The sequence below is a fragment of the Macrotis lagotis genome, chromosome 3 (assembly GCF_037893015.1).
Source record: "Macrotis lagotis isolate mMagLag1 chromosome 3, bilby.v1.9.chrom.fasta, whole genome shotgun sequence".
NCBI lineage: Eukaryota > Metazoa > Chordata > Mammalia > Peramelemorphia > Peramelidae > Macrotis > Macrotis lagotis.
The window spans coordinates 80,764,889-80,783,182 of record NC_133660.1 but is presented as its reverse complement, the minus strand read 5'-3'; the positions used below and the strand labels follow the sequence as shown (position 1 = coordinate 80,783,182).

At 33.1% G+C, this 18,294-nt stretch overlaps 1 protein-coding gene across 3 annotated transcripts in view; it reads right to left on the bottom strand.

The window, feature by feature from the left end:
* The window catches only part of VEGFC (vascular endothelial growth factor C), a 170,945-nt gene that overhangs the window by 36,124 nt on the left and 116,527 nt on the right, over positions 1 to 18,294 (bottom strand). For all 3 annotated transcript variants that reach the window (XM_074228922.1, XM_074228925.1, XM_074228923.1), the window contains exons 2-3: positions 17,344 to 17,554; positions 15,432 to 15,622 (exon numbers count right to left, since the gene is read on the bottom strand). In XM_074228922.1, the coding sequence (XP_074085023.1) occupies positions 15,432 to 15,622; positions 17,344 to 17,554 (402 nt within the window). The remainder of the gene's footprint in view (positions 1 to 15,431; positions 15,623 to 17,343; positions 17,555 to 18,294) is intronic.

The following is an 18,294-nucleotide window of genomic DNA, read 5'->3' as shown; positions in this document are numbered from 1 at the left end:
AACAAGAAAGTTTACTGAATGATGGAGAGGGGTTATAATATGATCAGGCATGCAATGATCACTGAGAGGAGATGATAGGATGTAGTGGAAAGAGACTTAGTTCAGGGAGGTGAACTAGCAGACATTGCAGTCATCCAGTTTTGAGGGAATGAAAACCTGCATTGGGGTGATGCATCCCTACAACCAAGGTGTCATATTCAACTTCTCATTCGTTCTTGCTTCCTAAATCCATTGTTATCAAAACCTATTATTGATTTTAATGTCATTAACATTTCTCATATGTGTCCCTTTCTCTTCTCTGATATTTCCACAACACTAGATAAATTCAATAGCCTTCTATTTCATCTCCCTTCTTCAAGTTTCTCCCCATTCTAGTCAATCCTACAATCAACTATCAAATTTACTATCTTTAAAGCATGGATTTAATTATATTACCTCCATTATTCATATTCAATAAATGTCAAGGACTCCCTATCACCAACACAATTAAATATAATATCCTCTGTTTGGCATTCAAAGTCCTATACAATCTGATCCTCTCTTACCTTTTCATTCTTCTTGTACTTTACTTCCCAGCATATACTCCTGAAACACCAGTCTCCTGGCTGTTCTTCACAGAAAACACTCCATTTCTAGAGTGAGTATATTTACCAGTTCTCTCCCATGTCTGGAATTCTCTCCCTCTTCATCTCTTTCTCTCAGCTTCCCTAGTAGCCTTCCAAGTCCAGGCTAAAATCCCATTTTCTACAAGAAACATTTCCTCCTAACCCATAATATCTAGTGTATCCTATATATGTCTTGTTTGCTCATAGTTATTTTCATGATTTCTCTCTCATTAGATTTTGAGTTACTTGAGATCAGGGACTGAACCCTCATTATTTAATGAAGTGCTGGCACATAGCTGGCATTCTATAAATGCTTAATGACTGACATATGTGTCATGTCCAGGAGGTTAAATTGTTAGGAATTGACAACAGATTGGATATGGGAAGAAGAGAGTGTGGAGTTAAGTAAGACATTTAGGTTCTGAGCCTGGATGACTTGAAGGAAGATGGTCCTTTCAACAGGAATAGGAGAATCTGGATATCCTGACTTTCTCATTTCTCTACTTCTCATCCTCAAACAAAAATTGGGGCAATGTTCTAATTTGTTAAAAGAAAGGATACAATGGCAAAGAATGAAAATTAAGACCATAGTGCTATAATGATGAGAAGTACTCAGTGACTAGCAAAACAACAATCCTGCTGTTACGCTCACAGAAATAAATGTGAATTGAGGAAGTCTAATCAGAACACTATTATGACAGATAAATTTATTTCTAATAGCTACACTCTAGGAATAATACTAGGAGGGGTATATAGGTATATCTTTGTAACTATTATGTCCAATTTGTAATTATTCCCTAAGAATTCTCACCTCAATTTGATCATATCCTTGCTTTGGGGGTTGATGTTACTTGACAATGTATATATATACAAACGCATACACATTGTACGTATACATATATATTTTTTTTGTCTATTTTTAAAATAGCTTTATCTTGTTTTTTTAATACCAGTTGCATTATGCTGAACAATTTTTTTAACAGTATTCTTTACTGTGGAGTGTTCTTAGGGAAGAATTATGCAGGGTAGATGTTTAATTCATGTTTATTGAATTGCTCATTGACCTAGACTGGTCATCTCCTCTGATGTTTTCTCACCATGCAAACACAACCCTGGGGTTTAAGTTCCAGCATATCAGTGAAATACATTCAATTAAAAGTTAGAAACAGCTAACTCACAGCTGGTCCCATGGCACTTTGCCATGCTATTTCCTGACCTATGAAAAACATTTAGATTCAGGCAGAATGAGAAAGCATAGTGCAAAAAATACTTAGTGGATTTGGAACAGTCCAGAGTAGAGCAGTTTTTCCTAAGCGAAATGTATTTATCCTATAGGGATGTGCAGGACAATTATTTAAGTGTATCAGAAGAAAATATTTAAACTTCTATTTATATTCATTTTTTACTTTAAAAGGAATTTAAAATTTGCTAATATATAATATATTGGTTGACACTATCATTTCATTGTTGTTCAGTTTTTTCAGTCATATATATATATATATATAATTCTTCATGATCCCATTTGGGATTTTCTTGACTGGCAAAGATACTGGAGTTGTTTGTCATTTCCTTTTTTTTTTCCTTTTAGGTTTTTGCAAGGCAAACGGGGTTAAGGCCACACAGCTAGGCAATTATTAAGTGTCTGAGACCAGATTTGAACCCAGGTACTCCTGACTCCAGGGCCGGTGCTTTATCCACTATGCCAAATAGCTGCCCCTTGTCATTTCCTTCTGCAGCTCATTTTACTGATGAGGAAATTGAAGCAAACAGGATTAAATGACTTGCCTAGGTTCAAAAAGTATGTATCTGAGGGCAGATTTGAACTTAGAAAGATGAGTCTGTCTGATTCTAGTTCTAACACTCAATCTACTATACACCACTGTAACTCTAATTCAACCCATGTCAAGAGATCATGTAACAGATAGTATTGCAGGAATCCCAAAGGAGGAGTAGGAGTTCAATAGTATAGAGAGTTTGACTGTGGCACCCTTACTTATTTCTACATTTTCAGGAGACTGCAAGCCCAAATGGCATCATTAAGAGTCACTGCTTAAAATGACTCAGCAAACAACAAAAATGTAAATGGATAATTCTGAGGAAAATATGAATCAAGCAAGCTTTTTAGTTAAATATTTCTATATTTTAAAAAATATATCTGTTCATAATTATTGGACATACCTAATTTGAAAATTGCAGTTTTACCTGACTAGTGTATAAAGTATAATCTTCTCATTCATTTCAATAAATAAGAATCCCCCCCTCTCAGTGTCTCATTGTGTCATGGAGAAGATCACATTGGGTCTCAAAATTTCTGGCAGTTGAGAACAAATTCTCCTAGTTCCTACTAAACTAGAATAGTTGAAGGATGGATCTGAAAAATCTGTTCATTGACTGAGGTTACTTAATTTTTTCAAACCACAAGTCCATGAAGACTATCTTATAAACACTTAGAGGGTTGGGATGGATTCATAGAAATAAGATCGACCATGCTGAGAAGATGAAACCATGATGAACTGCCTCTTATTTTAATAACTTTAATTAGTGTAGACAGCTTAGATTCTCAATGTTGTTAATGCTCCAATTTATAACAATTCAATTATTTTTCCTTCTCTCACATAAATTATTATTTTTTGTAGTTGTCATTTTCTTACTCTAATAGAAGAAAAATGAAAGCTTCACATTCTCTATCCCCCATCCTCACTTTTCATATTTAACATCTTGGCAAAACCATCTGAATTGAGAAATCTCTTTTTTATAGTTCATAATTGAAATACTTATTGAGTCAGTGGAAAAACTGAGCCAAAAGAAGAAGAAAGAATATAATTATTTTTAAAAATGAATAAATCATTTCTCTGGAACCATACCTGTTTACTTAGAAACAGGATAGTACTGATATTATGATGCAATACTAAACATTTATGACTACTACCATATTTCAAGTCTATAATGTATATAAGTAAAGATACATATTGTATATACATAACTTTTTTATCCAGCCATCTATCTTGTTTGTATATCTATCTATTGGCATTTAACCATATGAAATTTAGCAATGATTTTAATCAGTCACCTATAAGAGTTAACTTAATGTAATTGAAAGAGTATAGAGTTAGAAGTCAAGGAATTGCATTTCTCTACCAACTTTCTTTCCAATTAGCTATATGTCCATAGGCAGTCACTTTCATATCTCTAGGAATTCTTTTCCTTTTCTGGAGCATGAAGATATTTTACTAGCTGAATGTTCACTAATATCTCTTCTAGTCCTATGATCCAGGGTAGTGAAAATTAAGGCTTTTTCCCCTCTCAGGCATTTTCTTTTGATGAATAAATACATGTAAAACAAAACCCTACTTATCCAGCTGGCAACATCAACATTAAAAATAGTACAATTCTGGAACTGAAAAATCATTTTTGTACTACACAATGAAAAAAGCAGATGTTAAAAAAAATAACTACATTGCTTTGTAAAAACGTGTATGAAAAAAAATTTTTGTCCAATTTTACCTGACAGATGACAAGTGGAGGCAGGTATAACAGATTCAATGATAGGGCAAGGGGCTAGAAGCTGACCAGTGGTCAAGAGTAAGAAGTGAGAATAGAAAATCATAACAACTTCCTGAGAGGAGCTGAAAAACTGAATCTAACCTAATCTGAAACAGTAGCAAGTAATCTTATGCAATATAGTAGTTTCTGGGGTCATCAAAATATAATAATAGATTATTTTTCTTTAGTTGTTTCACTTGTGTCTAACTCTTCATGACCCGATTTGGGTTTTTATTTTTTGGTAAAGATATTGGCAGTTTGCCATTTCCTTCTCCAGCTCATTTTACAGAATGAGGAAAATGAGACAAAGACAAGGGACTTGCTCAGAGTCACACACCTAGTGTGTTAGGCCACTTTTGAACTTAGGTCTTCTTGACTCCAGGCTGGGCACTCTATCGTGCCACCTACTGTATTGCCCCATGTATAAGATGAAAAATTTTAAGCTCTAAAAACCGGGAGGGTCTTATAGAGTGGTTATAGATTATTAATTAGCATTTCCTGCTTTTTCTGTGCTTATTATAATGCTCATTGTTGCAGATTTTTTAATTGCATTTCTCACTTTATCCATGCTTATTGTTTTTGTGCTCATTGTTTTGCATTTGTTACCATTATCTTAGGCTACATTTTGCCATATTCTGCCCAGAAATGGTCCAGAAAAGATTTTTTGTACAGTGCTGAATTCAAGTTCAAAGTGATACAGTTTGCAAAAGTGAATAGAAATCGTGCTGCTGAATGTCAGTCTGTTCCTCCTCCAACTGAGAAAACAATTTGAGACTGGCAATGGGAAGAAAAAACCCAACTGAAAACTCCCTGGTAGAGGAAGGCCATGAGATGCAAGTCAGCAACATGGTCTGATTTAGAGAGGGAATTGAAGATATCAAAGATCAAAGGGTCATTGAAATTTCTGTGTCCACAAAGATGGCTCAGCATGAAGCAAGAAGAATTGCTGTTGAAAAAGAAGTTACTAATTTCAAAGGAGGACACAATTAGTGCTTTGCGATCATGAAATGGAGTGAACTAAACCTATATATGCACCAGACTTGCCCAAAAGATGCCTGAAAGCTATGAGCAGAAGGACCTTGAATTTCATGATGAAGAAAACTTGAGTTCAATAACTTTATGCAATACTTTTTCCCCCAAATTTTGGGCCCCAAAATTAAGGTGTCTTATACATGGGAAATATGGTAGCTGTCCTATTAATAATGGTACTAAGTTATCACTAAAAAGGTTAAATTTAGGAAAGCAGGAAAACTTGGTTTTTCTTTTTTTTTTCTTTTTTCTAAAAATTTTATCAAAGAAAAAGGTCACAAAACTAGGTAATTATTAAATGACTGAGGCTGCATTTGAACTTAAGCCCTCCCAACTCCAGGACTGGTGCTCTATCTACTGTGCCACCTAGCTGCTCCCCTGGTTTTGCAACATAATAGAAGTTTTATTTCATTTTCTGATTTTCTCCACTTTCTCTGATTTTCAGTTTCTTCATTTATAAAAAAGAGGGATCTGGAATAGTTGATCTCTAAAGTCTCTTCTCTGATATTCTGTGTTTTTATTATTATGTTGAATCTAATAATGATGTTAAGTATTCTCTGTCCTACTATAATGGCTCAATGAAGCATTGAGTTCCTTGGATCTTCTAAGGCTATTTTAGTGCTAAGTTCTGGCAAGACCTACTTAGGTTGGAATGATTGCATTTATGGGTAGGCCAATGGATTACCTGTATATTATCCAAGGCTCAATGTAGCTATATTTAGAGAAGATAATTAGGGGGCATTACCTACTCTGTGGCAAATCTCTTTAGCTATAATTACTCACAAAGATTTTTTTGGTAACAGAATTGGCTGTAATCTATTTTTGAGGGAATGAATGACAAAATCACAAATCCTTGAAGAACAGAAACAAGTATAATCTACTTAATGTTAAAAAGTACATACACACATTCAGATCTAGATACATATTCAACAAGAAATGGTTTCAATTCAAAGATTCCAAAATGTAAATGGTCAAGCCTTTGTTAGCTAGAAAATCATTCATTCAAATACTTCATTCCTAGAGCATTTCAACTACCTAGAACTACCTAGAATACCCATTATACATTTACTGTGTAGTTGAATTTAAGATTGAAATTATTCAGATTATAGAAAATGGTTAAAAATTTTGTGCTTAGAAAGAGCTACAAAAATAGACTTTTTTTTGGTACTTTGCTATTGATAATACAGATACTTTCAAAATTTACTTTTTATGTAAATGTGTTTATACTTTTCCATGGACCTTATTAGACTGATGCCCTTGTCTGTACTAAGAGATCTCATTTATCAGAAGTATAGAACATGATACTGTAGAAAGAACACCATAGTGGAATTAGAAGGCCTGGTCTGGGTCCTAGGTCTATTATTCATGAACTGCATGACCTTGGTACAAGTCATGTAGCCACTCTAGTACTCCATTTTCTCCTTTGTAAAGACGATTAGACTAGATGATTTAGAAAGATTCTCCCAGCTTTGAAAATTTATTATAATGCCTTTGAAAAATTACCTTTGAAACTATGTTATTATGACTTTTAGAGATTCTTTTACTCTATTTTAGGTAACTGATTTATTTTAGATGATCTATTTCTTATTTGGGTATTTTATATTTTTATAAATACAAATTCATTCACTTTAAATTTTCAGGTTTGTAGCCACATATCACAATGAAGGGATAGCAATGTGCCAGAGTTGGGAGCTAAACTTGGACTCAGGAAGATCTGACTTTAAGCTCTGCCTCTGACATATACTCACTGTTTGACCTTGGGCAATTCAGGTCATCTAAAAAAAAAGAAAGCAGTACTTGATACTGCTGGATACTATACTATAAATCATAACTATAGGGTGATTTCTACAATTCAGAATATATCTTCATTAAAATATTTGTGAAAAGCTTATGTCTCAAATACTCAGGAGCATCATGTTTATGAGGTTATCATAGGAAGTATATAACTGCAATATTTCATTTGCATTTATTGCTAATATTCTTAAATACAATTTAACAATTTGGCAGATATTTGGTTATTTTAATTATATTTTTATTCAACAAAACTTTCTTTAGTTTGTTTTGCTGTGTTTTACATGATATCAGAGAGATGAATTAGGGAAATGCCAATGAGGCTTTGATCATGGGCACTAAAATTTAGAGGGTGCTAAAAACACTTTCTTAATCAACATGGAAACAAATGAATTTGGCACTTGGTTAGCAAAAATAATTAGTTAAAATTGTCAGGGACCATATAGTATATGCTTCCCTTTTGTAATTCAATACAGAGATCAATTTGGAATTAGAGAACTGAGTTTTTTAACCCCTGTTATTATTTTGGAGATTTGGGGAAAATCCCTTCACTTCTTTTGTCTTGAATATCTTCATCTGCATAATAACAATCCTGGATGAAATAAGCTCTAATGTGCCTCAAACTTGAACTCTATGGTTCTATTAATATAGTACTAAGGAAGGAGAGTATAGTGGCAGCTTGATTTAGTGGATAAAAAGCTAGCCTCAGAATCAGGGGTTCAAGTTTCTCTCTGACAAAAGCTGGTTGTGACCATGGGTTGTGACCTAACCTCTGACTGCTGTGGACTACTCTCTAAGTCTACAAGTTATAGAGCAAGTTCTGGTTTGGTACACATAGTACCCTCATCAAGAGTTCTAGGTCAGGTCTAAAATATAGAAGTCAAAACTGATTTGGTACTCCCCCTCAGTTGACTATTGAATATTTTATTTCTAATGAATTCACACATACGATTTCATAGATTTCGCCCTCCCCTCAAAAAAAAATTTACACCATTAACTCAAATTCCTTAAAGACTACAGGAGAATTTAACCTTAGTAGTGGGGATTACCATTAGCTAAACAAGTTGTAAACTAAATTATACTTAACACTATTCCATATGGCCAACTTGTTTGAACTTTTGAATTGAACTGCTTAGTTACTAATGCAGCCAAATAAGAAGTCAGAAATTAATTATCATCTCGTCATTCTCATCAGTGGTCATGTACATACATATTGTCTATCATATTATAAAAAGGTGTAGGAGACGAATCCAAGATTCTTGAATGATTTAAATCCTGATGATTCAGAAATGGCCTTCAAATTACAGAATGAAAAAGGAAGATAAAGAATTTCCTTCTATAAGCACCAAGTTTAATTCATGAGGGAATGGGTTTAAAACAAAACATAAGGGATTTAGGGCAGGCTTAAGGAATAATTATTAAACAATGATTCTTAAATGCTGAAATACTTTATTGAGAGCAATAGTGATACCTCTAAATTTGTCCATTTGGAAAAATTAGTGAATCTTTCTCCTAAAGATATCTGGTAATTCTGTCTTAGATCTTCTCTAACCTGCCTCTTAGAATGGCAAGAGTTTGATAGTATATCCAATATTTATTGCAGTATATTGTATTTATAGCTCAAAATATTACTCATTTGTTTTTAACGGAAAAACGTCCTGATGCAATTAATTTCAAACTCTTCAGAAAAAGATACTTTTTCTTCAGAGATTGTCCCTGATATTGTGAGTGTTTTAAGTAGGGTTTCTAAGAAATGACACCCTCAAGGTTCACTGCTCAAATTTTTTTATCTCCCTTTGAAAAATATTGATCCTGAAAGATCTACAAATCTTTCAAAAGAAGGTATGTGTTGGAAAAATTACAACAACCCTGCTGAGTGAAATTAACTATAAAACTTTTTTGCTTTTTTCTTTTCAGATTGGGATTTATGAAAATTTTGAGTACTTAGACTAATAAAAAAGATATGAAAGAAATGGAACAGGGAAACCACAAATAAAGATATAGTTTGTTCTTTATTAGCAAATGCTAATAAAGAAGGGGAGAAATCCTATAATTTTAAGGAAATGAAGATGCCAACATTATTTTTAAAGGTAGTCTACACAGTATGAATGGGTTATATCCTAAAAGTATGCTTTCATATTAGAAATTTGTTATTAGTCCCAATATTTTTCATAGAAGGAATGTTATAAATTACCATTAGATTTCTAGGCAACATACAGAAGAAAATTTAATCATTTAAAATTCATTTATTAATGTGCCTACTGCATTGTAGAGTCTCACAAAGGTCATAGTTCTGCAGTTTGACTTTTGAATTGAGAGGAGTTAGGAAAAGCTTCCTGTGGAAGATGCAATTTAGTAGTCACAGATGAGGAAGGAGAGCATTCTTGGTATGGAAGCTAGTCACAGAAAATTCCTAGAGCTTGTGACATAAAGTTTCTTCTTTGTGGAATGGCCAGGAGGCCAGTAATCTGAACTGATAGTACATGTCAGGGAGAAGTGTATAAAAAGATTATAAGGGGTGTTGAATGATAATCAAAGCATTTTTATTTGATCCTGGAAGCAAGAGAGAGTATCACTGGAATTTATTGAGTAGGTGAGATGACATAGTCATACCCATGCTTTAGCAAAATCATTTTAGTGGTTGAATAGAAGATGGATTGGAGTAGGGAACAACTTGAAGAAGGAGACTCATCATCATCAGGCTATTGCAGTATTTTAGGCATGAGATAATGAGGGCTTATACCAGAACTGGGATAAAGACAGAAGAGAGAAGGGAACATATCAAGTCCAGATGACTGGTGATGAAGCAGGATATAGTGGATGACCTTGGTATTTTTGATGTCTTACAAAGCTCCAAGTATTCCTCAATGCTACTTCATGACCTCTGCAATAAATTGTTCTCATCCACCCATTCTATAGGGAGAAGAGATGTTGCAAAGAAATCAACAGTTTTTGGTAACAGATTGGATAGTGGGTAGGGGGAGATAGTAAGGAATCCAGGATGACCTCTAGATTGAAACATGGGGAACTTGGAAGTTAATGTTGCCCTCAATAGTAAAAGGAAAGATATGGGCAGGGGAAAGTTCAGGGAGAAAGATAATGAATTCTAGTTTTGGTGGAAGGGAATGAACAAGAAGAATGGACTGAAAATATGTGATAGAGTGGGAATAATAGAGGGGGTCATTTGTTGGAAAAGATGGGATTGCTTGAGCAAGTATTCCTGGCAGGACATAACTGGTGATATGATATGGAAGCTAAGAATTTGAGAGAGGAATAGAGTGTAGAGTTGAATTGTCTCATCAAGGCACTGAGATAAGGAAAAGAGGAGATGGACTAAAGGAAATAATGCTGAGTGAGAGAAGATTGTGTTCAATAAAGAGGTTCAGATTATGTGCTCAGGCAGTAAGAGTCTCTTGTGGATAGGGCTTCTATAGTACTAGTTCCAGAAGCAATGAGAGAAAAGGAATCTGGGAACTTTTAGAGGTGGAGTCATGTATTTGGTCATGTAAAAAGAGCTCTTGTGTATTTGACTGTTAAATGTTATATTGTAGATTGCAGATTGATGATTCACATTTAAGTCCTGAAGTTTCCCAATTTAGGTTCTACCTAAAGAAGGGCTCAACCTTTTCCATGTTTTAATCCCCCTTTGGACAATCTAGTGAAATCTCTGAACCCCTTCTTAAAATAAAGTTTTCAAATGCATAATATAAAATTTGAAATATTATAGAGGAAAACAATCATATCAAAATGCAGTTATCAAAATAATAAGGAAAACCAAGAACTGAGGTTAAAAGCCCCTAAATAAATGCTTAGATTTCCATTTCACTTATGTCACAAAGAAGCAGTTAACATTCCATAAAGAGAATGGAATTTTGGGTTTCATTGACATCAGGTGATATGGAAAAATAAAGCATTTTTCCTTAATTTCCAAGTAGAAAAACAGTTAAAGTGTATATATTTAAAATTTGCAACCATATATCATTGAAGTATTTATTGTTTAATGAAAAGGTCAATTCTTCTCATGGTGTTAATACCGAGGAGCTAAGTATAGTCCAGGAAAATGTTTTTGCACATCTTTGAGCTTTGGAAATTGTCAGTAGCACTCCTAGGCTTATGATAGAAAAACTGGCATCTGATGTAGCTTATGGAAGACCTTCATTAAACACATGTGGCTTTGCCTTATTATGAAATAAATATCAATGTGTCATAAAAGTGGTATTAAAAATAAAAGCAATATTTAAAATGACCCTTATGTATCCTTTGCAAACTATGTCCTAGGCATTTTCTAACTTTGCCTATCTCTATTTGCAAGTTTGTTTAAACCATAATGTTCATGATCCAGATGAACAGGAAATATAAAACTTTTAAGGAGATAATTTTTTTAATATTGTAAGAAATCTCATTACACATTTGTAGGTTTTTGTGCAAAGGGCTTTCCTCTAAAGAATCCTATATATCAGCCAGATAATTTATTCAGCTAAGAAGCATCCAAGACAACAATCAAACCCATGTTTCCTGATGCCAAGTTCAACATTCTTTCCTATAAGCATTCAGGACCTAAGCCAAAATTTTCAGACAGACCTTTGACATATTGAGCACCCACTTCAAACCCTTTGTAAGGGATTTGTCTGACAAACATTCAGTAATTTCTTTGTGTGGTGGCTTGGAATATAAATGAATAACTATCCTCAATATGATGGACACGAAGTAATAGTATAACTACAAAGACAAATAAAGTGATTCAGCTTTAGAAATTCTAAGTAATAACAAAATACAGATCATTTCACAATATGCGAATTTCTTAACTGTTGTATAGTGATAATACAGCAGCAAACACAGGTCTTGGAAAGAAAAATTTCTTATCCTTATGGATAAAGGTACAAATTAGTCATATAACTAAAGAAATATAGATGGCTAAAATCACCTAAAAAAGATGAATTGTGCATCATTTGATAAAAGAGTCTTAAAACCTTTAACATTTTACCTCAGATTTCTCCTTTGAGTACTTTCCAATATGTATCATTCATTAGATCAATACAGATCAACACTTTCTTTGGAATTTTATAATTATAGGAAAAAGTTAATGACTCATCTAGGTTATGTAACTACTGTGTTACAAATAATAGAATGTGAAGCTAAGTTTCCCAAGTCCAAAGTTTGTCCTTTAGTCACATTTAAAATGATTATGGTTGAATCTTAAAACAAATGCAAGTTTCTAAAGATCAATCAACCTGATATGGTTTTAATACAACTCTACAACAAGAAATGACATCACATACTATCCTATATTAGAATCATGGCAGCTAAAATTCTATTTTCATAAATATTTTGCTTAAGTTAAACTATCTTATAATTAAAATGAAATTGGAATTTTAAAAACTGTACTATGGGCAAGGGAGAGCACCTAGGTACCAACATGGATAGAGCACAGGACTTGAAATCAGGAATACTTATCTTCCTGAGTTCATATCTAACCTCAGTCACTTAACCCTGTTTGTCTCATTTCCTCATTTATAAAATAAACTGAAGAAGGAAATGGCAAGCCAAAGTTGTATCTTTGCTAAGAAACCCCAAATGTCCATAAAGTTGGACATAACTGAAACAACTGAACATCAACATGGATGAGGAGAACCTTTTTGGGAAAAGTGTAGTCTTAAGAAATATATCTTATTGATATTATAACAAAGAAAATATCTTTGAATTTCCCAAAGATCTAAATAATCTATTTGGTTTTTAGGATTATATGATCATAGTTTTAAGGGTTGAAAGGGCTTTTGAGACATTCACTCCCCCCCCCCCCCGCACACCCACACACATTTGACAGGATAGGAAGAGCAAGAAGAATTGATTTGGGATCAGACAACTGTACCTGGTGGGAGATTTAAACAGAGAACGTCCTGAATTTAAGTACAGAAGACTATCTACTTCAACTATTTCATTTATAGAAAAAACTCAAGCAGTTCCAAAGAAATGAGACCAAATTCTTGTGTGTGTAACTTAATAGTAATTCAAAATAGCAACATTTTTATAATAAAGAAAAATTTGGTGAAGGGATGATTCTTTTTGGAGACTTATCTGAGCAACACAATCATTTTCTATTTATTAATGCAATGAATCAATGACTTAGAAAATGGAGATTCCAACTACTTAATTGATAATGCAGTCTGCCCTTACCAATGTAGAAATTTTAATATTCATAAAAATATTTTGGAAAGAAAGTTTGTTTCAGTAGTAAGATGCACAAGCTGTACCAAGTAAAATTTTCAAGCAATAATTCCTTAGTTGATTAGTTAGCTATTATTTTATTAAATGTCTTATGTAATAAAAATATTTTAAACTATATTTTCCTGGCCCCTTGCATTTAATATTTGTACTGTTTTATTGTACTTTTTAAGCATCAAAAGTTTGTTAACTAGTGAAAATCCTTCCATGTTGAGAATAATTTCTATTGCTAACAAATACTAATCATGTGATTCTATGGGTAAACTCTTACTAATTTTATAAGAAATAAATTAATTTATTTCCTTTAAATATGACATGTAGATGATTGTATAATTTTTGCTATTTCAGTTGTTACAATGGATAGAGTGATTGTGTTGGAATCAGGAAGTTCCTGCATTCAAATCTTACCTTATTACTAGCTGTGTGATCCTGGGCAGGTCATTTAACCCTATTTGCCTCATGTATAAATGAGCTAGAGAAGTGAAATGACAAATTACAAAGAAGGGGCATCTAGGTGGCACAGTGGCCTTGGAGTCAGAGGACCTAAGTTCAAATCTGGTTTCAGACACTAAAAAAATTACCTTGTTGTGTGGCCTTGGGTAAGTCACTTAGCCCCACTGCCTTGCAAAAATCAGAAAAAAAAGAAAGAAAAGAAAACCACAGATTCACAAGGAGTCAGACATAACTGAAAATAACTAAACAAGAATAAGGACAAAAATCAATTATTTGTTTGAAAAATGTTTGAAGAATAGAATACTTACGACTTTGTTACAAAGCTATGTGTAGTGGGACAAATAAAGGAAGAATACAAGGTCCAAAATCACCACATGCCAATTTTATTCTTAAGAATTTAGACAAAAAGAGCTGAATAGAAAATTCATGTTTATAGAATAAATTTTCCTTACAATTCTTATCTGAAAAGAATGGAAAGAAATTTTTAAAACAGATATGCCAATTTTTTCTTTCAAGATGTGTTGAGCAAATATGGCAGAAAACAAGTAATTAGCATTTTATATAATGATTCTCAATTTATGGTCTTGCTAAGATGAACAATATTTCATTGAAGAAATCATGAGTATAAAGTTAAAATGTTTTTTGGGGAAAAAGTAAAAGATCTTGAGACTGATTAGAGATCAGGCTTCTCCTAACCTTGATACTCTCTGAATATTTCTAGTACCTATTTCAATGAAAAATCATACCCTATACCCATATAGCAATTAACATATCAAATTTAAAGCACACATATCAAATTGAAAAGAGAAAGATTTGATTTTCAAAGGTTAACCAGTGACAGGATTACATTTTAATGTTAATGTGGGTTTTTCTGTCAACTCCAGCCTTGAAAGTGGTTTGAAAATACCACACAAATATTCCTTTACTGTTGGAATTTGAATTAATCCTGCCTAGATCACCAGTCCTCTACATATCTTTGCCCATAAACACACTACATTTCAAATCTCTATAAACAATATAATGCTCAGTTGGATTGTTATGCACATAACTGCTTCAGCAGGGAGGCTCTTCTTCTATATATGGCCCACAATATACCACCCCCCCCCCACATATATATACACAGCCATACATATCCCCCCCAAGTACATAAGTTATGAAATGAGCCATTTACAAATTTAATCTTCATACATGCTTTTCTGCTCACTAAAAGTCTTAAATTTTAGAATTAGGGAAAGCACAGATTACATAAAACACTTTAGATGTGGTATCAGAACTACTTATTTTTGGCTTTGTATCTCCAGTGCCCAAAACAGAGGTTAGCAGAGAGTAGACACTTAGTAGAATTGAAATGATCATGATTTTGTTGAACTCTTTAGTTTATATTAATTAATTGCCATTCCCTTGATTATACTATATAACCTTAAAAAAATTGGTCATATTTCCACATGTAGAAGTGCTAAAACTACTTAAAATTAACAAAATAATTATACAAATGTGCCTTAATGACTTTTGTATTTTCTAACTTAAAATAATTTTAATTTTATTTAATTAATCTTTTATCGACCTTATCAAGCATTGCTGCTTTCTTTAGGGCTTCCTAAGAAAAAAAAGCACCACAATTTTAGTAAGAAAAACTGCAGCAATTTGATCCACAAAGAACTTACACTATACATTCTGGACTGGTTAGATCTCTCTTCAAAGTCTCTATAAATGTATAACCAGAACATGCCCACTGTTACAGGTATATATTAATCAGGAGTGATCTCAAAGCATGACTGAAATACCTACCGTCTTGCTGAGGTAACTTGTGCTGGTGTTCATACACTGCAGTCCCTCACTGTTGCAGCAACCCCCACATCTGTAGATGGATACACATGGAGGTTTAAAGAAGGTGTTTGTTGCTGCTCCAAACTCTTTCCCCACATCTATACACACCTCACGTGGCATGCACTGAGTCTTTCTCCACTCATTATCAATACCTGCCGAGTCATAGGGAAGTCCATAAGTTATAAAGGAAACATGGCAGCAGGAGGTCACTCACATTTAGAATAATACCAACATGTTCATACTCTTAGGTACTTTATCTGGTCAAATATGAAAATTTAATAAAAATGTGGGAGCAAGAATCCCAAATACTGGGATAAAGGAGCTGAAGAGCTGAGGAAGTTTTCAAAGGAAACCCCTTTCCCCAAATTTTAGGCAATCTAAGGCTTTACACTTTATGAAAAACCACAAAGACCAGTCTGTGGAAATTTATGTGCAAATTTTTTTTCCTTGCTTCAGAGAGAGTTTAATATCTACTATTTACAAAGACTAAAGCAATGTATCATGTCAGTATTCTTCGGCATGCATTGTCTGTGTGGTTTTCAAGTAAAATAAACATTATTGCTTTGTACTCATTAAACCAAATGCAAATGAGCAGAAGGACCTGGTCACTATCCAACACTATCCTTGGAAGAGCTTTCTGGGAAATCTATGAAGTGGCAATGCTGCATCTGTATAGTGTATAACTATTTCTGCAAATAAGGTAAGATATCCTCCTCTCTTTTTGCAAGTTAATCATATTTGCCTGTACATGGTATAGTGGAAATATTCATACACTTGTAAACCAAAGACTGCTAAGATTTGGATTTGAATTCTGGCTCTGTTTTTTATTGTACTTCATCTATAATTCCCCTTTTGGTTCTAACACTCAATGATTATAGACCATTCACTTTAAATTACTCTTATGTTTCTGAGAGGTAAAGGGTATTTCTATTGATCCGAATGTTTAAAATCTAGTTTGATTTTACCACTAAAAATGCTATTAGAGGAAAAGACTATTTATTCACTTCAAGATTTTTGCCTCAAATTATACTTATTAACAATTCAAATCTAATGATAATAATATGAAATTTGGAGTATTTTATTTAACAACTGAAGAAAGCTTTCTGTATATTAATTCAACAGAATATCATCCACTAAAGGAAACAGAGGAATAGTGGGCAAGGGATGTCTTACTTATTTTCAATGCTTATTCACAAAGATCTACAATCAAAGATTTTAAAGTAGATGTAACCTCTGAGGTCATCTAGTTCAAATCTTTCATTTTAAAGATAAGACACCTGAGACTTAGGAAATTGAGATTTGTCTAAAGTCTTGCATTAAGTGAAAGAGCTAAAATTTAAATCCTATTCCTCTGATCCTAAAACCACTATTCTTTTGATTTGTATCCCCTGAGTCTATTGAAGTCAATCATTATCTTTGAACAATCACTCATAAAGCACCTTTTGAAAAAAAATGACTTTTTTCTCTCCATTGCATGTAAATGGAACATTAGGAAACCTTACTTGAGGGAATGATCAGGTGTCTTACAAGATGGAGTGTACTTATATTGGTAAGAACAAGCATACAAATGAAATATATATTTATATGTATACACATAAAAGGATATTCACTGCTCCATCCCCCAGGTACTAAATGAGGGTACTAAAACACCATAAGAAATATAGTATTTATTCCCTCCCAATTTAATTACAATAGTATATTAGTAGAAAAGATATAAATATTTTCCCTTTCAGCACATGAAATTCTAAAGATTGTATACAACAGTATAGATACTCAGATGATGGGGGCATTGGGACAAATTGAGGAAGGATAACTACCCCCACTCCTGGTTTTGTTTTCATGATTGATTAAATGTTTTCTTTCCTGCACTTACTTTTCAAGATCTCTGCATTATAATGTGCTGCAGCGAATTTGACATTCTCTTCTTTTGTGTCAGGACTGGGGTGCTCCCCATTTTGCTGCCAGCCCCCTTTCCTTAACTGACATTTAAACATTTTCCAATATTCTGGATAAAGGACTGTCATAAGTTCATCCACACTGGAAACGGCCCGCAACTGCTCTTCCAGATCTTTGCTTGCATGATCCTGTTAAAGAAACATGCAATATCAATTACTTTTCAGATTGTAGGATTTTAGGTGTCAAGATGCCAAATGGTTAAAGTTTCCTATAAAATAATTCTTTTTCTTGAAGGATAAGACTACAGTGACCACAATAGGCACTAAATAAAGGTTTGATGAGTAGATGAAAAAAGCACTTATTTTTGTTTTGGCTATAGTGTTCATAATAAAAACATTATTTTCAAGATTTTAATGAATAAATTCAAAACTTTTAAAATTGTGCATGGTTTTCAGTAAATTACTGCTTTGGGTTATAATTTTAAAGTTATACTTTTTGCTTATTTCATGCAATAACTTCTTAACAAATATTTGGTAAATGAATACAGTACTTATTTTGTCTTGATATAGAGTTCATGCTGAAAACATTATTTTAAATTATTAATGATCAATTCAAAGCATTTAAAAGTAGGTATGGCTTTTTTTTAGCAAACTATGGTTTGTAGTTATAATTTGATGATTCATTCTTTTTGATTATTGTTGCTCTTCATAAAAATGGGTATTTTTACTAAAATATTCTTCCAACTACAAATCTCTAATCCTAATTTTAATTATATATATGTACACACACACACACACACACACACACACACACACACACACGTGTGTGTGTGTTTGCTTTTAGGGGTTTAATAATTAGATTATTGCCCTTTTATTACCTTCTAGTATAAGTCGAATAAAACAGCTACTTTTATTTTACTCAAAGGTAT